Source organism: Mangifera indica, chromosome 16 (assembly GCF_011075055.1).
Source record: "Mangifera indica cultivar Alphonso chromosome 16, CATAS_Mindica_2.1, whole genome shotgun sequence".
Classification (NCBI taxonomy): Eukaryota; Viridiplantae; Streptophyta; class Magnoliopsida; order Sapindales; family Anacardiaceae; genus Mangifera; species Mangifera indica.
In genome coordinates, this window is record NC_058152.1 from 5,031,091 (window position 1) to 5,059,010 (window position 27,920).

Here is a 27,920-nt window from a genome sequence, read left to right on the forward strand (position 1 = left end):
TAATCTGATGGGTGCAGTTTTATTCTCCAAAAGTCCATGATCCAATCCGTACGTGCCAACACGACACTATCCCATTGCCCACTCATCAAACAAACCATCTCCCACATCCGCACACTCACTATCGCATGACGCGTGCTTCCTTTTCTAAAGAAAAACAAATGTTAGTAAGAACCTCATTCACAGAAAGCGAATCGTTGAGTGATACTAAGCACAAATTACTTGTGTCCCAAACAGCCGTTGCGTGTCCCTACATCAATCCGCCATCACCAATACGACGTCGTTGTAGTCCTCGCTCTCTCCAGTCTCCACCCTTCGTTTTATTGCATTACAGAGCCAAAGCAAAAATAAAAGCAAAGCAAAAAGATTAGATGACGATCTCTAGAGAGTGTCGTTTGGAATTTTAGCTCTGAAATTTGGCTGAGAGTGAGATAGGGTTTCGGTTTTGTAATGGCGGAGAACAAGAGCAGGTGGAACTGGGATGTCAGTGGTTTCGAGCCAAGAAAGACGCCATCTTCGTCGTCGCCATCTTCGACGTCGCCGTTAGACCACCTCGAGGACCAACGGCCAGCTGTTGCACCGCTGGTTCGACGCTACTCGATATCTGCCACGTCGGTTTCGCCGCATTCTCCGGAGATGTCGAAGCAGGCGCTTGCTACTAAACTTCAGCGATTGAAGGATAAAGTTAAGGTAATCTATTTATAATTATTGTTTGAATTTGTTGGCTGATGGTTTGATTTGATGGTGTTAACTTCAATGTGTGTTGTCAGTAGTGAGTTTGAGTGTAGCAATTATGTTTCGAAAGGAATTTACTCAGGAAATAGGTAAATGCTATTTAATGTATTTAATTAAATTTAATTGGAGTTTAGGATTATACTTTTGGTTGGGTGGAGGGCTGGAAGTCTTTGGTTTGGTACGGATAGATTGTTTGGTTTTGTTGGCATTTGAGACATGGAGTGTATCATGAGTCTGCAAATGTTGACTTTCGAAACTTTTGAGTTAGAAGGGTGTATCTAAATTTATGCAGGAGTTGTTAGTAAGTGGATAAGTTGAGCACCTTGAGGATTTTTAGTGAAACAACAAGGTATGACCTTAATTCTTTTAGGAACTTTGCCCTGCGTTTGTTTAATGCACGTTAGTGCAATTGAAACATTTGAAATTAGGGGATTTGAGTGGGCTTCTAATTGGGTGGGAAAGACAAGCTTTTCTCTTTGGTGGGCATTTAGTGGGAAAGCAGTCTGTACAAGTTTGACAATGAACTCTGGTTAACTATATTGAGACATGCTGAAAACTACCAGCGGTTACCAACTGATGATTGAAAAGTTGTCTCAAATTAGTGCAAATCTTAAGAAGTTCATTCTTTTTTACAACTGTTTAATATTCCAAGATTCTGTAATATCAGGATGAGTTCTCTTAATAACCTTTTAAGCTATAATTTACACAAGGTATACTATATGCAAATCTATTTGTAAATGCAGAATGAGTTATCATATTTTTGAAAATTGGAATTGAAAAAGAAAGAAAAAGAAAAAAAAAAAGAAAATCTGAGTAAAATATCGAGGTACCTATAGATTTAAACCTTTCCACACATAGTGAGCTGGGGCAAGTTGTTCACCCTTTGCTGATTGCTAAAATTACAACATATGCTTGATGATGTATTGTAGGTTTGTTATCAAGGTAGATCAAGAGTTGCCAATATCCTCTTGGGGACATTCTTTGAGCTTATAATTATTTTGTTCTTTTCTGTAAGATTGCATTGGTTCATATGGTTGATTTGACTATGGTATGATGCTGTTTCTTCATAATTTTGCTATACTTGTTTCCCATTATTTTGACAGGTGGCAAAAGAGGATTACTTGGCATTGAGACAAGAAGCAAGTGATCTGCAGGAGTACTCTAATGCAAAGCTTGATCGAGTTACACGTTATCTTGGTGTTCTTGCTGAGAAAACCTGTAAGCTAGGTATATAACCAAGTCACACTTATTGTGCACAGTAAAATCTTGAAATTTTCCCCAAAATTAAGGATTATATTTGATTTGAGATAGTGATTTGAATGAGAGATATCTCTAAGTTCATTCTATAGGATAATATATTTGAAATGGATATTGGACACCGTATCCGTGAAGTGCAATAGAGCAGTTATGGTGGACATACATTTTTCCATACCGAAATAATAAACTCATGAACACATGCAATGATTTTGTTTCTATAATTGTCACTCCCTGCACTATCTTTTCTACATCTTCTGTAGCTTGTATTGTTGTTGGCTTCTGCTATTTGTTTAAATTTTTTACTTAAATGTAAATTTCAGATCAAGTTGCCATTGAAACTGAAGCTAGAATATCTCCACTGATCAATGAAAAGAAAAGATTGTTCAATGACTTGTTGACGTCCAAAGGTACTCTTATTCTGATTTACCATCTCTCTCTCATTCTAACTCTCTGATTGTCTTTTTCTCTCTCTGCATCCCACAGACACATACATGCAGAGATTTACACATACTCCATGCACACATTTTTTCATTCTTGCAATATTTTCTCTATTTATTCTAATATAGGTTTCTCCAAGGTTTTTGTTTTTGCCTTTATCCTGTTTGAAAAACTAGATTGTTTATTTCAGGAAACATAAAGGTATTTTGCCGTACAAGACCATTATTTGAAGATGAAGGTCATTCAGTTATTGAATTTCCTGATGATTGCACTATTCGTGTCAATACTGGTGATGATTCCATTTCCAACCCCAAGAAGGATTTTGAATTTGACCGAGTTTATGGACCCCACGTTGGACAAGGTGACATTAAATTTTCTTTAACCATCTTTGTCAATCATTTTGTAAGTGATTTTTTTTTCGCAATTCTTCCCAAGCCATGCATGACTCAAATATTAGACTATTAAAATGCCTTAAGAAATAGTCTTATTGAGGTATTTCTGTGCAGCTGAGCTGTTCAGTGATGTGCAGCCACTGGTGCAATCAGCTTTGGATGGGTATAATGTTTCTATATTTGCTTATGGGCAAACTCACTCAGGAAAGACACACACAATGGTGCTTTCTCTCTCTCTCTCTCTCTCCCTCCCTCCCTCTCCTCCCCTTGGGTTCCTACATTGGAAAATTTGCCAAAGCACACTCTTCAATTTTTTTCATTGCTCAGTATAAGCAATATACGTGTAAAAGCTGGCTTAGCTATTGATTAAACTAGCTTTATTGTCGCTTTTTTCATGAACTATCTACAACTCTTTTTGCATAAAATGTATTTCTGTCTTTTTTTGTTATTTTCCTGTTCTCTTTCTTTTGGAATTAATCGACTATTGGTTTACTTTGATGTGATCATGCTGGTTGAACTGGCTGTTAGTGCTTTAAGTCTTTGCTGGGCTTCTTTTGTGATGTCTCTTGCTTTGCTGACATGTTTCTGATTTGCACAGGAAGGATCAAGCCATGATCGTGGTCTGTATTCTCGCTGTTTTGAGGAATTGTTTGATTTATCTAACTTGGATTCAACTTCAACTTCTCGATACAAATTCTCTGTTACAGTGTTTGAGCTCTACAATGAACAGGTTTATTCACCTTGATCACTAACCAATCATTGCACTTACTGTCCATCATTTATCTTTATTATCTTCTGGTTTTTATTTATAGTGTCATAAAAAATTTCTGATTCAGACCCATTTCTTGTTCCTGTAGATAAGAGATTTGCTCTCAGAATCAGGAGGCAGTTTAGCCATGATTCGCTTAGGAACCGCAGAATCTTTTATAAAAGTTGTACAGGAAAAAGTTGATAATCCATTGGAGTTCTCTAAAGTTTTGAAATCTGCATTTCAAAGCCGGGGAAATGATGTTTTGAAGTTCAATGTTTCCCATTTGTATGTTGTCTATGATGTATTATTCAAGTTTCCAGTTTATTATTTTACTTTCTTTTTCACTCTCTTTTTCTTTCCCCTTGAACATTTAATGATCTCCTTTCTACTTCTATAACATGCTTTCTTGCCAAGAGAGAGAGTTTGACCATGCCTTGGTCTAAATCAAAGTTTATATTAAAGTACAAATATGCCCTATAATAGTGACTTTAATCAAGGTCCTGACACATTGATGTCAAAGAGTACTAAGTTTAATTTGTGGAAACTTTTTGATATCAACTGATTTGCAAAAAATCCAATCTTAGTAGCCGTTATGAACTTGACTAAATGTAGTGAACAATCTGGTTTTACTTAATTGATTTTTTCTTTATTTGATTGACTGATTGGGCATGTCTAGTAGATCATTTGTTAATCATATGACAAGTTGAATAAAAAGCTCATGAAATGAATTGTTTGAACTGGTAATGGTGCCATATAAGTAGCATTTGCCTGTAAATTTGATAGAACAATGTTTGAAATAATACTGTATGTGGAATAGGGTTTATTGCATGAAGACTAAGTAGATATTTGTTTCTTTGTTGATAGGATCTTAAATCATGCCCTGTATCATTGGCTAGTTTTTCATCTTTGGCATGTCTTGAGCATACTTGTATGCATGTACTGTAGAAAGCTTGCTCTTTTCTATGCAATTATCTCTCCAACTTATATAAGTTTTCTTGAGTTTTGTATTGAACATGTTTCAATAGTCTTTAAGGTTGAGAGGCCATTATTGATTGAATGTATTGAGCATGATAGAATACTCATGTTACTTTAATGGTATGCATAGATTTCAATATTCCAAGCCAATATTATAGCGAAGGACTTGCTAAATTTAGATTTAACTCTATGCATTGTTAGGGGTATATTTACTTTAAAGGAGTTACTCAAAGATTTCTCTCCAAATTTGCTAAATTTACTTGACCTGTTGGATGGGGTTTTAGAGGTATAATTATTTTTTAATGGGCTGATTTATTACTCTCAGGAAAAGGGCTTTTCTGTAGATTTCATTATCAGTGATTAACAGCTTTAAATTTAAGGAATCAGCTAGAAAATAGGCTTCAATTATTTTTTAATTTTTTTAAAGCTCTTACTCTCATACAGTGGACACTTGGTCCACCTTTGTATCTCTTTTTTTATACATCAATATACTAATGTTTACTATTTTAAAAAAAAAAGAAATGAGCAAGATAAGAGGATTTCTTTCTGACTGTTCTTCAGATGTTCACAGAAGCTTGTTCACTTTTTGAGAGGTTTGATAAGAAAAGAGAGCAAACTAATACAATGTGCAAGTAGAGATGGTTGCTTCCTGACATTCTTCAACACTCTTTCAATGTTTGTGCAATTTCTAAGAAGCAATTGAAATTTTAATGCTAATTGTTGCAGTGTATGTGTCATGTTGGCATGCTGATTGCTCTGATAGGTAGTGCTGCTCTCTAATTCAATTGTATGGATTCTGTGTCTTGTTTTGGCAGGATTATCATGATACACATATATTATAACAATTTGATCACTGGAGAAAGCACATATAGTAAGCTTTCTCTTGTTGACTTGGCTGGAAGTGAAGGTCTGATAACAGAAGATGATAGTGGGGAGCGTGTAACTGATTTGCTGCATGTCATGAAATCACTTTCAGCGTATGCTTTGTTAACCTCTCCTGCTTCTCCATTGAATTATTTAATTAATTGTACTGCACTAGTAGCAACAAAATTGCCACTCATGGTTGCTGCTTGTGCATGAAGTGTCATGTTGGAATACTTACGAAGATAGGAATTTTTAGAGCTGCTTCCCTTTGTTTTGTTGCTACAATTTGTGGTTTCCTTCTAGATAAGAAAAAGAAAGTACACAGGGTCCCAATTGTAAGAGTTGCAATTCAAGGTTGTGTGCTTTTTCTAATTAATTAAACATGACAATTTGTTAGCTCATTTCCTAGGCTTGGTTAGTGGGAAGCCAGAATGTATCTTAATTTGCTTTTTAGCTTGAATTATCATGGTAGTAAGATTAGCATGCTACACTTTCATGTTTTCTGAAGTCTCTCTTGTTGCTATGCGATTTCTCATTTGATTGTCTGTTGATTTTGTAGGCTGGGAGATGTTTTGTCATCCTTGAGCTCAAGAAAGGATATTGTTCCTTACGAAAATTCAATGCTTACCAAAGTACTTGCAGACTCTTTAGGTACCAAATTTCTCCTTGTGCTCATAAGTATAGGTGGCACTGAAGATATATTATTGTGCAAAGTTGTAATAAAAGTACATTTGTCATTGTTTCTTAATGCTGTCAAATCCTTCTATTGCTCCATGTTTTGTCCCTTGTCACTTGGGTTCTTGAACTATTTTGGGGCCCATTTCTGTGGCCGTGGTAACAATTGACAATTGAAGAAAAGTGCCTCCCTTCAACTCTCATCTACCAAATAAAAGTTGACAGATAAAATTTCCCAAAATTTGGTCAATTAATGAAGTTAGTTCCATCTCGTCCTTCTAAAAGATGCCAAAAATGTCTCTTCAAGCTCCTGGGTCTTAGTTTAACTCCCCTTTAGTCATGCTCAGGAAACAATGTTGACCTGTACATACTCTTTTAATGCTTTTCATCATAATCTTCCATAGATTGATGGCCAGTAATTTTATTGTTTAAATTACTCTTGCTTAATTGTAAAGATTTCATATCATCTAACAAGCTTAGAAGCATAGAAAATAACATGTTCAAGCAGTACCTGGAAAAAAAAAAACTTGGAAGGAGTGGTTTGGTTTTAAGTTTGCTCATAGAGTTGGATTGCATGCTTTGTAAAATCCTGTTATTGCTTTATTCATTTTGGAAAGTTGGCAACTTTGTAGAAAATGCCATATTTGTTTTGTTTTGCAATTCTACATCATAAATGATTCAATATATGTCTGTTTTTTGAGAGAGAATGTGATCTGTTGAGAACAATGTTAGCAATTTAATGCTAAATCGCTAAAAATAGTTTGATGCATTATTTTGGAACTCAGAGCTCTATTAAGTGATTGCTTTTATTTTTACTTTTGGGTGATCATTCTTGGTTAGAGTAACTGCTTTCACAATGTTTCCTGGCGGTTGTCTGGTAGTGAATGTTTCCTTGTGTACAGAATTATTTGCTTTCCTCATTTTTCTGAAGATATTTTTTCTGATAGATATCTATTGACAAAGTGTTTAATTATTTCTTCTTATTTTTGTATTTCTGCAGGTGGAAATTCAAAAACTTTAATGATAGTTAATGTATGCCCTAATTCTGTGAATTTGTCTGAGACACTAGCATCTCTCAATTTCTCTGCCAGAGCTCGGAATGCTGTGCTAAGTCTTGGAAATCGAGATACAATTAAGAAATGGAGAGATGTTGTAAGTTTCCTACTTTTGCTTTTATCTATGTCATAATGAATCGTTTCATTCAATGTATGCTGCATTTTTGTTATAAGAAAACATATATTTAATGAACAAAATGTGTCTTTTAGTAGGATATTACCTCAATATGAATGGTGTGGGGTTGGGAGTATTCTTATCTGATTACTACTGTTAATATCTAGAAAAAATTATTATAAGCAAGACAGACATTACAATTGAACTGTAATGTTTTGGGACTGAAGCCTGAATGGAGGAGAACATGAAATGGATGAATATCCAATAGCTTACCTGCATCCTCTCATTCACTGGTCTTTAAAGCTCTTCTTATTGCTTTCATTTTAAATAACCTAAATAGCAGCCACAATCAGATGTCTCCTCGAGGCCAGGACTTTCTCTCTCCAGATGCAGAATTATTTCAATGAACAATGAAAAGAATGTTCGATAAGCATTCCAATAATATTTGAATTTACAAGTATGCTGCTTTTATGACACAATAACTGGCAAGGAAATTGTGTTCTCCATGCATATCAAGTCTATGTTTTAGTAACACACAGATGTACTGCCCAAAGTTACTTTTCTTATTATGTGTGATGATTCTTCTAGGCAAATGATACTCGTAAAGAGTTGTATGAAAGGGAAAAGGAAATCCAAGATCATAAACAAGAGATTGTGGGGCTAAGACAGTCACTTAAAGAAGCAAATGATCAGTGTATCTTACTCTACAATGAAGTTCAGAAAGCATGGAAAGTGTCATTTACACTACAGTCAGATTTAAAGGTTTTGTAACTTCATGAGTTTGGTATAGTTTTCCAATTGAGTTAAATATTACTTGGCACCCTGGAATTGCTTTTCATTACATTCCTTGCGTTTTCTTCCTTTTTTTATTTTTAATTTTGGTTTTACATAGAGTTTTAGTATTTAGAAGATCTACACGGTCCATACAAATTATTTGTATTCTACTAGAGTATATTGTATAGTCAAATCTTTTCCTTCTTTCTGCACAAAACGATGGCTTAACTAATATTCTCCATCAAGTGTCATAAGAATGCATGGGTTTATTTTTTGTTTCTTAGTGTTACACATGTAATCTTAAGTAATGATGTAATGTTGGTCCTTCTCTTTTTGTCCACAAAGTTTTCTGTGCCATTGATTAGCAATTTAAGTTCATATTTAAACTTCATCCATTTAGTTAAATTGATTGGGCTTCCTACTCTGTTGTTTTCTGACTTGTGAGAGACTATACTTTTACTGGTTTGCTCTATTTTGTGGTAGTGGGTGTGTACAGTTGCATTTGTACTTGTGCATTTCCTGTAAAAAAATAGGTATTGCCACTTCAGGTAAATTTATATCGCTAATCTTTTTTTAATTAATTTTGTTTGATGCAGTCTGAGAATTATATGCTTTCCGAAAAGCATAAGATAGAGAAGGAACAAAACGCTCAGCTCAGAAATCAGGTGGCTCGCCTGTTGCAGTTGGAACAGGAACAGAAGATGCAGATTCAGGAAAGAGATTACACAATTCAGACATTGCAGGTTGGTCCTCAATGGCTTTATTTGTCCATCCATTTATATGTTTACAATAAAAAGGTTCTTGTTCAATGCCTTGCATATTTTTAATTTTTTGGGCCTTGCCACGGTTTCTTTGTTTATTTTCTACAATTTTGATGACAATCAAGTGGATTTTTTTTCCTAGATATAAATGGTACATACACTGCCCTGATTATAGGGTGATGGGCTACCTTATAGAGTCATGCTCAAGGTATAGGAGCAAATACCAGGGTGATGGAAATTCACCCCAAAGTCAAAGCTGATGGTGCCGGATTTATGCACGCTCCTGTGTTTTCTATTATTGATACATAGCTTTTTCCCAGGCCTGAGGGAGGGATTTATAGCAATGTCAAAGACATTTATGTCCATGCAAATATTTATTGTGACATTTTCTTCACTAATTGTAGTTTGAGCTCTCTACTTTCATTATATTGAAGAAACAGCTCTGGGCTGTGAAATTTCTTCTTATGGGATTTCCTTAATCTATTTCTTTCAAATTGCTCAACTGGTCCTAGTCCTTGGGACCAGTATAGTCTTTGCATAAGTAAATCTCATAGAGTATTTTGTCACCTCACATGTATGTAACCCAGAGCCATTATGGCAAAACCTACATTTCTGTCACAAGTAGAGACAGGAACTGTATGACATAGTTTTTTGTAAGATTTGTTGTTGTGAACTTGACATCATTCTTATTTTTTATTGTTGTATCATGATTATTATTTTTGTGTTTTATTTATTATAATGTTGCCAGTTTTTGTGTTTTATTTATCTAATCCGACTTCCAGTGAGAAAAAGTTCAAGTTTGTATTAAGGTCATCTCTATGAAAAAATTAACTAAATGTTTCTGTTTATCCTCATTATATAATTTCTATTATATTTTTGAATGATAATATTGATTCTCCTGTTTTTAATCTCTCATCCAGGCCAAGATTAAAAAGATTGAATCTCAACTCAATGAAGCACTTCATTCGAGAGAAGTAGGGTTAACACCTGGGTCAGCACCTGGGTCAGCACCTGGACCTGCTGTGTCATCAATATCCAAGGCAACTGAGGATGGCATGGATTCTTCAGCAGTAACCAAAAAACTGGAGGAAGAACTTAAAAAACGTGATGCTCTCATTGAGGTTTGACACACTTCATTTTATGGTTTTTTAAGTGATTAAATTGTAGGAATCTACAACTTTGACCTTTTTCTGTGTTGTCAACTTGAATGTCTTATCTCTGGCACACTTGTTACTGGTCCCATGTAAGTTCTTATGAATTAAAATTAGGCCAATGGACCTCTAAAAAATCAAGAAGGCATACTGATAGGTACCTAGATATTCAACACCACTGCCTTCTGCTCTCTTCACTTTCACGGCTGCTTTATACAACTCAAACTCCCCTTTTCCACACAAAACCCACACAATACAACAAGAAGCAATATACCAGTGCAACATAAATTCTGGAATAATGCTTTCGATTGATATTTGAATAAAAAATCTGAATACACTGAAGAAAAATTACAAAATGTTCCAGACAATCAAAATCCAGCTAGTGTAATGTTCCAAACACAAAGAGCCAACAACAAAATCATGGGGTTTGCTTGACGTTCTAAAACACTCTCATTCAATTCTCTCAACTTCTGTCAATTTTCCAAGGCCCCCTCCTTGCCTTTTGGGCTCCTTTAATTTCCCTCTAGCTTTCAATTCCTCTCCAAATAAGACATGTGCATTTCCTTCTGTTTGTGGTCCTGCTCCTTTAGGATTTGCCATTTGTTGTGGTCTTGTCATTTGTGAATCAGCCATTTGTTCCCTTCTCTGGCTGCCATTTGTCACTAGGTTTCCCTTCTCCGTTTGCCTTGTTTTCTTGTGAGAAATGTAAATATGAGTTCTAACATTTCTCCACCCATCCAAAGGCACCTTGTCCTCAAGATGAGCATGAGGAAACAAAAGTTGTCATGCTGTGAATATCTCCCATGAGTTTTCATAATCTGGTAGTCCCTTCCATCTCACAAGAAATTCTAATTAACCTATGGAGGAGTATCGGTGATCCAATATTTCTGATGGTTGAATGTCGAGTTCCCCATCCTCAATTAGGCAATCCAGTAAGGGTTGACTTTGAAAGGTTGAATCTACTTGTCTTTTTAGTCAAGACACATGGAAAAAGAGGTGAATCCTTGTTGTGGGAGGTAGAGACTATTTGTAAGCAACCCTTCCGACTTTCTCCAAAATCTCATAGGGCTTGTAATAATAAGGGCTGAGCTTCTCATTTGGTCACGTGGTCAACGATTGAAAGCAATAATGCTGTATTTGGAAGAATACAAAGTCCTCCACTTCAAATTGAACCTCTCTTCTTCCTTTATCCGCGAATTTCTTCATTCTATTTTGGACTTTGGTGAAATTTTCTTTTAACTCATCAAGAATTATATTTCTTTCATTGATTATTACATTAACCTCCTTTACCTTATATGCCTCTTCTACAAACCGAAATAATGTAGGGGGTCTTTCCCATATAAAGCGCTCAAAAATGTTATTCTCGTTGAATTATGGTAGGTAGTGTTGTACCAATATTCAGCCTACCCAAGACATTTTGGTCATTTTTGTGGCTGCCTAAAACAGAAGCAACGTAGGTAGGTTTTTATACACCTATTTACCCTTTTTGTTTGACCATTGGTTTGAGGATGGTAAGCAAAACTAAATTTAAATGTTGTGCCTATTGTCTTACAGATTTCAGCCCAAAATTGACTGAAAAATAACCAGTCTGAGTTCAAACCATCGAGTATGGGAACCCGTCTAAGGGTACCATTTCTTTAACAAATATTTGAGCCACATCTTTTGCTGTAGAAGGATGCCAAAGTGTCTAAAAGTGGTATTTGTTAGCAGGTCTACCGCCACTAAAATAGTGTCTACTCTTGTTGCCTTCGACAATCCTACAATAAAATCTAATAAGATATTATTCCAAACCTTTGAAGATATATGAAAGGGTTGTAGGCATCCCATAGGTGATGTGGCCTCATATTTAACCCGTTGGCATGTTTCACACTCCGTTACAAAGTTCTTGATATCCGTCTTCATCCCTTCCCAAAATAACACGAAGACTACGCTTTTGTTAGTTTGAAAAAACTTCGAGTATCCCCTATTGCGTAAAAAAACACCAATACAAATCGGTGCAAATATGGCTTTAATATCTCATTTATCAAGATTTGAAAAGTCTTCGGGGCATTGGAAAGCCCAAATGACATCACCAAAAATTCGTAATGGCCATTGTGGGTTCAATAGGATGTTTTCTCCACATCTTCCTCTTTTACTTGAATATGATATCCCGATTTGAGGTCCAATTGGTGAATATGGCAGCCCCCAAAAGTTCATCAAACAACTTATCTATATTTGGAATGGGAAATTTATCTGGTATAGTGATTTTATTCAAGGTCTGATAATCTACATAGAATCTCCATCCTTTGTCTTTTCGAACCAATAGCACCAGACTCAAAAAGGGGCTCATGCTTGGTCTAATTATTTCGACTACCAATATCCCTTTCAATATCTTTTCTATCTCATACTTTTGGTAATAGGGGTATTTATAGGTTCAAATATTAAGCGGTTGAGCCCCAACTATTAATCTGATGGCATGGTTTTGATCCCTTTTTGGTGGGAGACTCATGGGTTCCTTGAAAAACCCTTTGAATTCCTCTAAAAACCTTGACATCTTCGGTTGCATGACCTCGTCCACTTCTACACACTGCCCTATCTCCTAAAATTCTATCTAATATCCCTTTCCCCCTAGTTTCACCAATTTGGCTAGTGCCTTCAGAGATGATTCTAATCTCGACAACGACAAATCCCCTTTCAACTTTGCTTGGCTTTTTTCCTAGTTGAACTTTGTAGTATGTAATTTCCAATTCACTTTTACTTCACCCTAGTTACGTAACCAATCTACACTAAGTATGACATTTTGAATCATTGAAATACCTTGAAAATGCCTTCCCAATTCAAAAGGAAAAAATTTTTGAATCATTGAAATACCTTGAAAATGCAGTTCGACATCGTCGCATTGACTAGTCCCCCTGACTCTTTGCTTGCCCCCTAATGTTACAACAAACTGGGTAGGTAACTTTGGCAATTTCAGTTCATCTACCAACTTCCTTGAGATGAAATTATGTGTGACTCCACTATCCAAAAGAATAATCACCTTTCTCCCTTGAATTTTGTTGGAAAATTTCTTAGTCTAGGGGGTGTTGATTTCGGCCAAAGAGTTGGAGTTCAATGACATCTCCATCTCTTTTTCCTTAGGTACCACCTGTCCTCCCTCGTCTCAACTTCTTCATTGTTCTCTTCTCTGCCGCCACCAAATGGAACTTGCACCGATGGTTTGGGCTGCATTTTTCATCACATTGGAAACAAATTCCCTTCTCCCACTTAGACCAATATACCTTGTCAAAGAGTCTTCAGAGATTTTCGTTCCTTCTGGAGATGGATGTTGATGCTACTAAGCTGGTTTGAAATTGATTAGCTACGTTGAAGTTGTGGGCTGGGTTGGAATCATGTTTGGACAAACTAGAATTTTGATATTGTGTTTAATTAGGGTTTGGGTATGATACTTGGGTTCGGGTTGGGCTGACCAAATTGTAAGGAGGTGGGTGCATTGGGTTGATTGTAAGTGTGGATTGGGTGAGTGCTTGTTGGGCTCGGTCCAAAGTGTGGGATGCTAAAAGAAATTTGGGTTGGGTTGCAACTAAGAATTTTCGATATGCTCAGGCGGATTTGTTTCTAGGTTGGGTGTCAATTGCCCAATTTTTCTCCTTTATCCTCTACGCCTTCTTCATTGCATCTTCCAGTGAATGGGGTAAGAAAAGCTTCACCTCTACTCGTATCTCCACCCTTAGGCCATTTAGAAAAGCATCCATGAGAATCTCTTCCAACACATCACCAAATGGAGTTGAAATCATCTTGATTCTACACTGGAATTCGCTGACTAAATCACTTTGTTGAAGGGATAAGAGTTCTTCATATGGAGACCTATCTTGCGATGGTCGGAAGCATTGTAGGAGGTTCTATTGGAGTTCCATCTAATTGATGAAAGGTTGCCAAATCTCTCTCCATTGCAACAAATTTAAAGTAACCCTTTTCATACAAAAAGTAGCGATGGTCATTTTCTCTTGTTCCAACAACCTCTTGATCGAGAAGTATCGCTCGACTTAAAAAATCCAGTCTGTTGGATCTTCTTGGATGAAGATAGGCAACTCTATCTGACGTTTAGGGGTGTCTCCTTGTCCCTTGGCCTCCTGGTTCTCTTTGACTGCCCCTTCTTTGTCCACCCCATTCTCTCTTCCATCTTGCTCGTCTAGTTTGGTTGGTGGAGGAGGCGTGACTTCTCTGATCGCTGATGAGTGCAATGGTGAGGCTTGGGGCTCTATCAGAGCTTTTCCATAGTTGTCGATGTTTTTGTTAATATTTCCCTTCGCTCCCTCAGGTATTCTCTCATCGTTTCCATCTCCTCTCTGCTCTCTAATTGAACATTGACACTCTCCAGCTTTCTGTCAAGTTGATCTAGTCTTCCTTTTACCACCTTTAATTCACTGTCCAGTTTGTCGACTCTAGCATCCATTCTCGTCATGCTCTAATACCAAAATGACAGGTACTGGATATTCAACACCACTGCTTCTGCCCTTGTCACCTTCATGGCTGCCTTCAACAACTCAAACTATCCTTTTCCACACAAAACCCACACAATACAACAAGCAATATAACAGTGCAATATAAATTCTGGAATAATGCTTTGTATTGATATCTGAATAAAACAGTCTGAATACACTGAAACAAAATTACAAAAGATTCCAGACAATCAAAATCCAGCTAGTGTAATGTTCCAAGCACAAAGAGCCAACAACAAAATCATGGGGTTTGCTTAGCATTTGAGAGGCCAACATTCTCCTTCAATTCTCTCAACTTCTGTCAATTTTCCAGCTCCCCCCTCCTAGTCTTTTTGGCTCCTTTTTATTTCCCTCCAGCCTTCAATTCCTCTCCAAATAAGACACGTGCACTTCCTACTGTTTGTGGTCCTGTTCCCTGAGGATTTGCCATCTGTTGTGGTCCTGTCATTTGTGAATCAACCATCTGTTCCCATGTTTGGCTGCCATTTGTCACTGAATTTCCCTTCTCCTTTTGCCTATTTTTCCTGTGAGAAATGTAAATATGAGTTCTAACACATACTTTCCTTCTTTCAGAATGGAACTTAATGCTGTAATTAAGTATCTTCCTTTGATTATTGTTTGGATGGAATTGATTACCTTCTAGAAGAATGGTTATATCTCTGAAGTCATTGTTTTATTGTGATGCTTTGGAATTTGTGCTATTGTCTGTTATGAATCATCTTTTTAATCCATTTCAAAATTTAAGTGGATTTGTGCTTTCAAGATGGTTGCCTTATAGGTATATTTGATTTGTTGCTTCTGCAGAGGTTGCATGAAGAAAATGAAAAATTGTTTGATAGATTAACAGAAAAAGCATCAGTAGTTGGTTCACCTCAGGTAGTTTTTTCTTACTTACTCAGTGTAACAAGTGCTTTTATTCTTTTGTAAATGTTATTCTATTTTTCTAACTTTGATGTCATTCTTTTCAGGTATCAAGTCCATTATCGAAAGGATTAGTGAATGTTCACTCGCGGAACTTGGCCCAGTATGTGTTTTAGCCAACTGTAAAAAAAAGTTACTGTGATTGTTCTGGAACTTTAATATTGTCTTTTCCTTGGTACCTTTATAGCTGGTTATTGAACTCTGTTATTGTTATCGAACAGCAATGACAGTAGCAATAAAGGACGCTCCATGGATGCTGTTTCTTCACCATTATCTTCAGAGAAGACTGAATCTACAATGGCTTTGGTTAAATCAACTTCTGAGAAAGTTAAAACTACGCCAGCCGGAGAATATCTTACTACTGCATTAAATGACTTTGACCCGGAACAATTTGATAGCCTTGCCACCATTTCAGATGGAGCAAACAAGCTTCTGATGCTGGTACGTTTATACTTGGCATGTCCATTGGAGACAAGAATCATGCTGTAACATAATGATCTGTGTTGTTCAAGTGAAAGTCTACAATGATGTCATTTATGTTCTCTATTTAAGCTTGTCGAAAAGGTTAAAACAGTCCTAATATTTACCCTTGTGGATGAGATTCTAGATAACTAGACTTACATAGTGTTGCTTTTAAGCTCATTATATTCAAACTGGATAGGCCTGTCCAATATTGATTAAAAAATATGTCTTTGAAAATATTTGAAAAATGAAAGTGGAAAATTGTTTTTTATATGTTCAAGATTTAGAAATTAGTCTGGTACTGTATTTCAAACTAGTTTTCTAACTTTTCTGAGTCTGTATATGATAGAGATTAGTGGGAAAGCAATTTTTCGTATAATCTTTGAGTTTTGTACATTCAATATTTAGAAATGAATCTTGTACTTTTTTTTCAGAAAACAATGGAAATGCCTCTGTTAGGGGAAAAAAAAATGAATAAGATTTGAAGAAGGCGATGCCTTAACCTGTTTGTAGCAGTTACTTTCTAATTACCAAGTCGAAGTAGGTGGTGATATGTAAGATTGGTTTCAAATGTGTGCGATAACATATCTGCTGCATTTGGGTTCAAAATGTTACAACGTGCTCTTTCTGTGTCTGCTGATGTGTTGGGACATTTTTCCTGTTAAGTGTGAAGAAAAGAGTTAGCATTTCACGATTACGTTCCATTTATTTCAGGTTTTGGCAGCAGTTATTAAAGCAGGAGCTTCGAGAGAGCATGAAATACTTGCTGAAATTAGAGATGCCGTATTCTCTTTTATCCGTAAAATGGAACCTAAGAGGGTGATGGACACTATGCTTGTTTCACGTGTCAGAATTTTGTATATAAGATCGTTGCTTGCTAGATCACCTGAACTGCAGTCCATCAAGGTACATACTTAAGTTTCTATTGTATAACTTGGTTTCCTCTGTTGACTATATGCTATCACTTGCGATTGATTGAGATCAGTGTGTTTTTCTTCCATTTGGAGGTTTCCCCTGTTGAATGCTTTTTGGAAAAGGCTAATACTGGACGCAGTAGAAGCTCCAGTAGAAGTAGCAGCCCTGGAAGATCTCCTGTGCGTTATGTTGATGAGCAGATCCAAGGCTTCAAAGTAAATATAAAGCCAGAAAAGAAGTCCAAGTTATCTTCAGTTGTTTTGAGAATGCGAGGAATTGATCAGGTGGCTTTTTTGTGCCCCTCTGCTTTTTTATTTATTTTTTTAAAATTATTTATAATTTGGCTTATGTTAATTTGCTAGCATCAATGCCTATCTGCAAGTCCTTGTCAATATTTCTATTGGATTTTATCTTTAGATGTTCCATGTTCTAATGGACTGAAGGTTTTCGTATGTAATCAAATATGCAGGATACTTGGAGGCAGCAAGTTACAGGTGGAAAGCTAAGAGAATTACAAGAGGAAGCCAAGAGTTTTGCAATAGGAAATAAGGTTCTTGCTGCTCTTTTTGTCCATACCCCAGCTGGTGAGCTTCAGAGGCAAATTAGGTCGTGGCTTGCCGAAAACTTTGAGTTTCTTTCTGTCACAGGAGATGATACATCCGGGGGAGCTACTGGGCAGTTAGAACTTCTTTCAACTGCGATTATGGATGGTTGGATGGCGGGTCTTGGTGCTGCTCTGCCTCCAAATACTGATGCACTTGGCCAACTTCTGTCTGAGTATGCAAAGCGGGTCTATAATTCTCAGTTGCAGCACTTAAAGGTATGACATGTGGATTGCTAGGACCTTTTATTGGAGAGCACCTTCCTCTTGATGAAAAATTAGCTTACCGTTAATACATGTGGAATGTGGATTGGAAAACTATCTTCATAATTTTAAATTGCTTAGGAAAATCGATCTGTGTTCTTTGTTTAGTAAATTGACTATGTTTTTGCACACCAATATTTTGTGGCAAGTCAATTCCTGGATAAAGCTCTTCCCGCAGAACAGTTTGTTGGCATGAATTTCCATTGATGCAAGTTTTCAGTATCAGAATTTTGTTTGGTAGTTTACCGCTTGATTTTTAGTAAGGTAATTTTTTGTATGATAGTCTTTGTCTGTGATGGTTGTCACACTGGAGCTGTGGGTCTTATTTTTCTGTTAACATGCAACTATATTTAGGCAGCAGTTGAGTTTCATCATTTTAAGAGTGATGCTTCAAATATACTCTCTATGTAGACTCATATATAGCACATTATCCTTTTGCATGTTAGTCATACCATATATGTTAATTTATTTAATTTTGTTATAGTTTCCTATCACATCATATCACAAGTTTGTATCATTTGTTTGTATCTATAGTTTCTATATGTACAAGTACTCCTATTCTAATCAGAGTTGTAAATTTAGCTGAGTAGGCACTAGTATGGCTTGAGCGTTGTATAAGTTGGGCCAGCATGGCATAGGACCTATTGTGGAATTATGTCTGCTTAGATTTTAAATGTAAAAGTTTAATGGGCTCATATATGGGCCTGTGGAAAAACGTGTATAATTGCTTATAATTTCTAAAATTAATTGTATTAGAACTTCAAAAAAATGTGTAAAAAATTAATTTGGAAGTTAGCTTGTTAATTTCGTTAACCAATTAAGTCAAACGAGAAAGGGAAAAACATGAGTGCAACATCCTGTAACACAATGCCAATAGTCTTATTTTCAGGCATGGGTAATTTGACCTCTTGTTGGAATGGCATCAATTTACTACTTTAGGTTGTATCTCTGGTATGGCATGTGAATAACCTTGAGAATATTTTTCCATATATCAAAAGAATGAATTTATATCAATATTTATATGAAATTTTAAATCCTACTTTAGGGTAGATTATATGTATTTTCCTAGTTTACAAAGATACAATCTCCCTAATTACTTAGTTTCCTATTCATATACAACTGAACATTTCCTCTCAAGCTGGAGCATACAAATCATATACACCAAGCTTGTTACAAATGAATTCAATATGAAGACTTTTAAGAGACTTAATAAGGATATCTACAAGTTGATCATTGGAGCTGACATGATTGATAGTGATACAACCTGATAGAATCTTTTCTTGAATGAAATGATAGTCTATTTTTATATGTTTCGTTTTTTCATGGAATACTGGATTAGAAGCAATATGAAATGCTGCCTGGTTATCGCAAAGAAGCTTCATCAATTTTAACTCTTGAATCAATTTTTTCAACCATACAAGCTCACAAGTAGCCGATGCCATAGCACGATATTTTGCCTTTGCACTAGATCTAGCCACAACATCTTGCTTTTTACCTTTCCATGAAACCAAGTTACTACCAACAAGAAGACAATATCCTGAAGTCGAGTGTCTATCAGACGAAGATTCTACCCAATCAGCATCAGAATATCCAACAATCTGAGTATGACCTCTGTCTTCATAGAGTAATCCTTTTCCTATTGCTCTCTTAATATACCTCAGGATCCGAATAATTGCATTCTAATGTAAATTGCACGAAGATTGGAGGAATTAACTGACAACACTAACTAGAAAAAAAATATCTGGTTTTGTGATAGTTAGATAGTTGAGTTTGCCTACTAACCTTCAATATTTCCCAACGTCTGTAAGTGGCTCCCCCGGTCTTGACAAAAGTTTAGTAATAAGGTCTATAGGAGAATCAATGGGTTTACAATCCAACATCCCTGTCTCCTCCAAGATATCCAAGACATACTTCTTCTGAGAGATAATAATACCTGTCTTAGACTAAGCAACTTCTATCCCAAGAAGTATTTAAGTGTTCCCAAGTCCTTGGTCTGGAAATGCTTAAATAGATGTTGCTTTAATTGATTGATACTCTCCTGATCATTACCAGTGATAACAATGTCGTCAACATAAACAACTAGATAAATGTACTTTCCTCGCGACGTGTGTGTAAAATACAGAATGATCCGACTCATATTGAGTCATACCAAATTCTTGAATAACTGTACTAAAACGTCTAAACTAGGCACGTGGAGATTGTTTTAGACCGTATAGTGAGCGTTGAAGTTTACAAACCAAATCAGACTCGCCCTGAGCAACAAAACCGGGTGGTTGCTCCATATATATCTCCTCTTGAAGCTCACCATGAAGAAAGGCGTTTTTAATGTCTAACTGAAACAAGGGCCAATGACGAATGGTAGCCATAGATAAGAATAACCGAACGGAGGACATTTTGGCCACTGGAGAGAATGTGTCACCATAATGCAAACCATAGACTTGAGTATAACTTTTAGCAACCAATCGGGCCTTGAGACAATCAATAGCACCATGAGGACCAGTCTTGACTGTGTAAACCCAACGACAACCAATAGTGGAGTGACCTGGAGGTAATTTAACCAATTCCCAAGTACCATTATGATGTAACGTAGCAATTTTATCCACCATTGCTTGCCTCCAACCTGGATTAGAAAGAGCCTCACTAACAGATTTAGGAACTGAAATGAAGGACAAAGAGGATACAAAGACATAATATGGTAAGGATAGACGACGATAACTAAGAAAAATATAAATAGGATTAGGGTTACGAGAGGATCTTACAGCTTTATGGATGACAATAGGAAATTGGTCATCAAGAGATAGGACCTCAGCTAGGCTAGATGCAGAAGCAGGAAGTGAGTCAATAGGAGCCGTTAGAGCAATAGAAGTGATATCAGTACCTGCAGGAGAGTCAATGATCAAGGAAACAGGTTCCAGATTTTGTAGTGTAGATTGTGGGACGACTATAGGACGTACATTGAAAGTAGGAATAAAAGTAGGTAATGGAAGACTCACAGTGACAGAAGATTGGATTTCAGATGAAGAGAAGTAAGGAGAGGACTCGAAGAAAGTAACATTAGTGGATAGAAAGTAACATCATGTCGTAGGAGGGTAACATTTGTAACCTTTCTGGAGACGAGAGTAACTAAGAAATATACATTTGATAGACCGAGCAAATAATTCATCAAGACCTAGAGAAAGGTTATGTACAAAACATGTGCAACCAAAGACAGGTGGAGGAATAGTGTATAAAGAACCAGTAGGGAAGAGAATTGAATAAGGAATCTGATTTTGCAATACTGATGAGGGCATTCGATTAATAAGATAACAAGCAGTGAGAACTGTATTAGCCCAAAAATGTATAGGAGCATGTGAATGTAATAATAATGTACGAGCTGTTTCAATAAGGTGTCTATTTTTGCCCTCAACAACCCCATTTTGTTGTGGGGTATAAGCACAAGAAGACTAATGAAGAATCTCTTGTGAAGACATGAAATTTGTGAAAGAAATGGAAAAATATTCACTCGCATTATCACTACGTAATGTGTGTATAAAGGAATTAAATTGTGTTTTAACTTTGGTACAAAATGATTGAAAATGAGAAAATAACTTAGATCGACTTTTCATTAAAAATATCCACATGCAACGCAAATAATCATCAATGAATGTCACAAAATATTGAAAATTTAAAGTAGACTTGACTTGACAAGGACCCCACACATCTAAGTGAACTAACTCAAATGGAGACGAAGCTCGATTATTGACACGCCTTGAGAAGGAACTACGAGACTGCTTCCCAAGTTGACAGGATTCACACTTAAGAGAAAACAAACTGGATAAACTAGGGACCATCTTCTGAAGCTTGGATAAACTAGGATGCCCTAAGCGATTGTGGAGAAGAGTTGAAGACTCAATAGCAGTGCAAACAATGGAAGAAGGAAGCGACAAGTGATAAAGCCCTTGTGACTCACGTCCTGTGCCAATTGTCTTGCTCGAATTTCGATCCTGTATAACAAAGACATCATTAGTAAATGTAATGGAACAATTCAAGGCTCGTGTTAATTTACTAATTGAAATGAGATTAAATGGGCAATTAGAAAGATAAAGGACAAAATCTAAAGAGAAAGTGGGTAACAGGTTAGCATGTCTTACCGTTTTAACTACAGAGTTACCATAAATATGATTTGAGACACCTGAATCTAGGATCCAAGGTCTTAGAGTGGAAAACTGTGATACGCAAGCAATCAAGTTACCAAACTGTGTGAAGGAAGCAATAGAGGATTGAGATGAGTGTTTTGTTGCCTGGTACTAAAGGTATTCTTCGTAATCAACTCCTGTAAGAGTAACGGACTGGGAATTGATTGAGACTGTCTTGCTAAAATTTATGGATGATGATCAATAGGAGCCGATTGAGGGATTGATTGTGCAACATTGACATTGTGTGTAGGTCTCCCATGTAGCTTATAACATTTTGCTCGAGTATGTGTCCATCTGTTACAGTGATTGCATTTTGGACGACCGCCTCTACTCCTGCGGTCATTTGACTCTCTAGAGTGGTTATGAGATTGAGAGACTAGGGCAGTAGAGTTGGTAACTGAGGGTCCTGTGATAAAGGAAACTCTAAGCAGATGAGCAAATACATCATCTAAGGTTGGAATAGTTGCACTACCCAAGATTTGATCTCTAACTAGAGTAAGATCAGGATTGATTGCAATGAGAGTCAGGGCTATAAAGAACCTGTCGTGTTGTGCCAAATCCTTGGCTGTAGTCTTCCCAGCAGGCAGGATAACATTAAATTTAACCTTTAAAGATAACATCAACCCTAGGAAGTCTGGTATACTCATATCTTCTTGTTTTAGATTAACCATACTAGAGATGATCAAATATAACCTTTGAATATCATTAGTGTAGAGTAATTTGGCTTGATTCCAGATGTCAACACATGTTCTATAGGCCTCGTAAATAGGATAGAGAGATGGATCAATAGATTGTCGTAACAGACTACACAATAAAACATCAATTTTGACCCAACTAACCTTATCAATATCAGTTTTTTTTAAATCGGTAACTCTAACGGTCAAATGATCCTCTAAACCTTGTCCTGTGAACCATAATTCTACAGATGTAGCCCATGATGTATAATTGACACTTCCTAATAACTTTTCAGTAGTAATAATAACAAGATCCTTCACTGACCATTAATAAGAAATAGCAAATTCGGCACTGTTTGATTTTTTTGACAACGATGACGGCAACGGACGGAGATGAGATTATGAGGTTATTACTCGTTGGAGTCTTCTGAGTTCAACAATGCTAGCGATGTAGACTAACGTGCGCCGGAAAAGCAGATCGAAGATGGCGATCTAAGGCGAAAACAATCGACACGTGCAAACGATTCCGGTGATCGATGACGAGGGAGTCACCACAGATTGACTCGTCGGCGTCTTCTGAGTTGATTGGAAGTGGCGGTGTCAACACACGCTTGGTGGAGAAGCAGATCAGCGATGGAGGCTACTGAGAAGACTGATGGCGCGTGTTGGCGAATGGAGGTTTTCTTTTCAGGGGATTGTTGGCGAAGTTGTTCCGATTACAATAGTGTAGACAGGGCCACCGGAAAAAGGACAGGAACATGATGGTCGGAGAAGAACGTTGGAAAATGATGTGGACTTCGAGATTACCGAAAAAAAACAAATCAAGATTACCGAAAAAATTCTTAGAAGCCTAATATTAGCTCTGATACCATGTGAATAACCTCGAGAATATTTTTCTATATATCAAAAGAATGAATTTACATCAATATTTATATGAAATTCTAACTCCTACTTTTGGAAAGATTATATGTATTTTCCTAGTTTACAAAGATACAATCTCCCTAATTATTAGTTTCTACTCATATACAACTCAACATGGCATATGGCTGCTTTTCAGTTGCATGTTAATGCCCAAAAGACATTTTTTTGATGTCCTTGATGAGTACCTTAAGAAATCAGAATGGCTAATAATAACTTTTTTTATACTTAAACAAGTCTAGTTGTGCATTCTTTGATGTTCTTCACAATTTATTGAATAATTGGACTATTTGCTAATATTCAGTCTTTTGTCAGGATATTGCCGGGACCTTGGCTTCAGAAGAAGCTGAAGATGGATCACAAGTGGCAAAGCTGCGATCCGCACTTGAGTCTGTTGATCATAAAAGAAGAAAGGTGCACATATTTGTATATAAAACATATTTGTCTCAATTCTCTGTTTCTCTTTCTTGGATTTGATTAGTGTACGTGAAAATTAATTGATCAGATACTTTTTTGCGGTGATCGTATGTTTACTTCTATTATCCTCATTTTACATCCCCAAGCCTAGATATACTTCAACATATTTTGGTCACACTAATAGGTATTTATATGAACAGATTTTGCAACAAATGAGGAGTGATACAGCATTTCTAATGTTGGAAGATGGTGGTTCACCTGTTCGGAGTCCAAATACTGCAGCCGAAGATGCACGATTAGCATCTCTTATTTCTCTGGATGCTATAATGAAGCAACTCAAGGTTATTACTTATTGAAACTGTTTTTTCCCCTTTTTTAATTTTGTTTATAATGTGCTAGCAGTCAAAGTAAACTTGCAACTTTATATATATATTATATTCAGGATATAATGAGACAATCCTTGGTAAGCACCTTGAGTAGAAGTAAAAAGAAAGCGATGCTTTCATCTCTAGATGAACTTGCAGAGCGGATGCCTTCTCTTCTTGCTATTGACCATCCTTGTGCTCAAAGGCAGATTGCTGACACTCGTCGTGTGGTTGAGGTACATTGAATCTTTTATCATCTAATATCTGAAGGTTAAACTTTAACATATAGATTGATTAGGTTGATGATTTGCACGGGTGTCTCTCTCCATGATGGTTGGCTTCAACTCTTAAAGATCTCCCTCTATCCCAGGATTCACTACTCCTGCCATTAGCCTAGAACATCATTGGCCTTCCTAAATGTCTCAATTAAGTTCAACTTTTAATATTCAAGGCATAGGTTTAAAGTGACCATAAAAGCGCAGAGAATGAGAATATTGAAGATGGTATAATGAAATGACCTAATATTTATGATTTTTCTTGAAAATAGTTGAACTCTTTATTTGCCTTGTGGAGATAAATTGTTTTATTTGAAGTAGATGGTTGCTGTTCTGATAATCATGGTCATGTGTACTATATCTGTTATAATCATCATCATCATCATTAGTAGCTTGTGAATTTAGTAGTGATGAAATTCTCTTTATATTTACCTTGTGTCTGGTTCTGTTTGGATTTCTATTTGTTTGAAGCTCATATACTTTCCCCTTTCTAATTGCCGTTATGTTATTTATTGGTTTAGTCAATACCTGAAGAAGATGACAGTGTTCTTGAAGCATCCAACGCTTCCAAACCATCCGCAGAGATAGGGTCTGGTGCTGAAACTGATGTGGCACAGTGGAACGTACTACAGTTCAACACAGGTTCAACAAACCCATTTATTATAAAATGTGGAGCAAACTCAAATTCTGAGCTGGTCATCAAAGCGGATTCCCACATTCAGGAACCAAAAGGCGGTGAAATAGTAAGAGTTGTACCAAGACCATCTATTCTGGAAAATATGAGCTTGGAGGATATGAAACAAGTATTCTCCCAACTTCCAGAGGCACTAAGCTTGCTCGCATTAGCAAGAACAGCTGATGGTACCCGAGCTCGGTATTCTAGACTTTACAGGACATTGGCCATGAAGGTTCCAGCACTGAGGGATCTAGTGGGTGAGCTTGAAAAGGGAGGAGTACTAAAAGACGTGAAGTCATGAAAACTAAATGGTGTCTAGTAATTATTGTTTGCCTTGTCGTATCCGGGTTTGTGTTTATATTTTCTTTGGGGTTGGGAGGTATTTGTTATTGTAATATGTCGTGCCTTTTATTCATGGAAAGTGAGCTCTATAAACCAAACTTGTAATCGATTATTCCTCTTTGTATCTTTACACGCATTCATCATTGTTGATACTAATCGTAAATCTGTGTTACATTCGTACGAAGGGCTATGGCAGCAAGATAGTCATGTAAAATTATGTTTTACAAAGTTTTACATATTTGGTTTACTATGTAGTTTTACGCCTAATTAGTAAATGCGAAAATGAAAAAAAAATAATGTGAATTATATGAGAATAATATGATGAATAATAAAGAATACATTTATACAAAGTACGAAATGTGTATATACAAATTTAATATGATGTATAATTAATAATATATTTTTAAAAATACGATAATATTATAATAATTTTAATATTTTTTACGAATCTCTTATTGATAATCAATATAACAATTTAAATTCAAATGTAAAAGTATTTATTATTTAATTAACAATTAAATTTAATATAAGATAATATATAATCAAGATTTTTTGTATAATAAGTAATATAAGTCATTTGAAAAAAATAAACAAATTAATCAGTTTAAATTTCAGACTTTAGAACAGAGTGAATTGCTGTACAAGTCATAGAGGAGGAAAAAGCAAAATTAAGAAAGAAATGTTGTTATTATTATTTTTTTTAATGATAGTGATATTTTCATATATAATTGAATAGAGGAAGGATAATTTTATACTTTAAGTTTAGTCAAAAATTCAAAACAAAGACAAATGTAAAATAAAATGTATAATTTGCGTTTAATATAAGAAAAAACGTAAAATATGCGTTTAATATGTTTTGAGTTTAAAAATTGTTTGAATGTGTTTAATACACAAACATGAGTAATACACATATTTACTAAGTAAGGTTTTATGTTGAGGTATTGTTATAGTGGCTTGGCCTAGATTGTTTTATGGTTTCCATGCGTTTGTTATGTTATAACAAAATTCAATTTATCTTTCTATTTTTAAATCTCAATTATTTCTTTTAAATATAAGGTGATACATCAATTTTCAAAATTTGGTTTGGTGCCCACTCCAATTTCTGTTATGGCACCAGTAAGGTTGGATTCAAATTAAATTGAGCTCGAACTCACTTAAGCACAAGCTCGGTTTGATTTGAGTGGAGCTTGAGTTCGACCTTGTCGAGCTCATTTCAAATGTGTTTAAACTTGATTCATTTGAGAGAAGTTAAGTTCAAATTCAAGTTTGAACAGAGCTTTAAGCTTGGTTCGATATTGTAGCAAGGTGGAAATGGATAAAATGTTATCATTTTGATACGTGTTTGTTGAAATGATGTTGTTTTAGTTTATTCATATCAAAAAACTTTAGACTTACGAGTTTGACAAGTCGAACACTCTCAAATCTTGAGCTCGAGCTTTAGTTTAAAAATATGTAACCCTCAAGCTCAAATTTATTTGAGTTGAGCTCGTTTCAGACTTGTTTAAGTTAAATTCATTTCAGACTCATTTGAACCGAGTTCGAATAAGCTTGACTCAAATCTAACCCTAGTACTAGGCCAACGACACGTTTCTTCATCTCATAATGGCACGTTTCCTTTAATATACAAAGTATTAATTCTAGATTCGCATAAACAGTAAGATTAATAAAGAATACACGAATATTCAAAATAAGATGCAAGAAAAATTTACTTGGTTCGGGTTCCTAATTTGAAACTTTACATCCAAGGTAGAGACAAGATTCTAGTCGAATATATTATGAATCAAAATAAGAGTTCAACTTCTAGTATAATAAACTTTTGACCGATACACAAAGACTACAATATATCACCGATAATAGGAGCTTACAACCAAGTCACAATATACAAACTCAAAACCTTCACACTTGATCGAAAACATCCACAAGATTTTCTCCCTAACTCAAATCTTAGAGAGACTTCTAAGAAACGGAACAGCCAAACAGGACAGAGAAAGACCAAAACTCTTTAACCCTTAATGCTAGCCATCCAAGGGTTAAGATAAATAACCCTAAAGATTAAAAACGCTTGTAAGGACTAAAATTCTGACCATAAAAAGACTCAAACAACCCTTATTAATACTGCACAATTACAACTTTACAGTTCAAGTTTAAAGCCATATTATATCACAATTAAGAAGTTTAAACAATTGATATGTCTGGTTAATTTAATTTATCATATTAAAAATTCCAAAATCAATATTTAATTTTTTATATAAAATACAAAATCACGTTTATAGTTGCGCAATATAGCAACTGTTTAATTGATAGCCAATGCAGAAAGAAATATTTTCTTTTATTTTTTTTATTCCTTGTATTGAGACAAACCAAAATGATGAGTCAAGAAGATGATGATGGAGGTTCGGATCCCCACACCAGCTAGTAGCCTTATTTTTACCGTAAAAGCAACCTTATAATGCTCGTCCCCACCTAGAAAACAGAGATCCTTGCAATGAATTTATAC

The 27,920-nt window shown here is 35.8% G+C and overlaps 1 protein-coding gene across 1 annotated transcript; it reads left to right on the forward strand.

Annotated features, from left to right (window-relative positions):
• The first annotated feature begins 200 nt into the window (after positions 1-200).
• Positions 201-25,607, forward strand: LOC123199090 (kinesin-like protein KIN-14B). The gene is made up of 23 exons (XM_044613925.1): positions 201-687; positions 1,836-1,959; positions 2,310-2,396; positions 2,618-2,788; positions 2,934-3,040; positions 3,418-3,549; positions 3,677-3,855; positions 5,361-5,522; positions 5,969-6,060; positions 7,085-7,236; positions 7,843-8,016; positions 8,625-8,771; positions 9,710-9,910; positions 15,223-15,294; positions 15,387-15,442; positions 15,561-15,780; positions 16,516-16,707; positions 16,809-17,000; positions 17,186-17,536; positions 23,664-23,762; positions 23,966-24,106; positions 24,208-24,366; positions 24,927-25,607. The coding sequence occupies exons 1-23, from the start codon at positions 448-450 to the stop codon at positions 25,380-25,382; spliced, it is 3,906 nt and encodes a 1,301-aa protein (XP_044469860.1). The 5' UTR covers positions 201-447; the 3' UTR covers positions 25,383-25,607.
• The last annotated feature ends 2,313 nt before the right edge of the window (positions 25,608-27,920 follow it).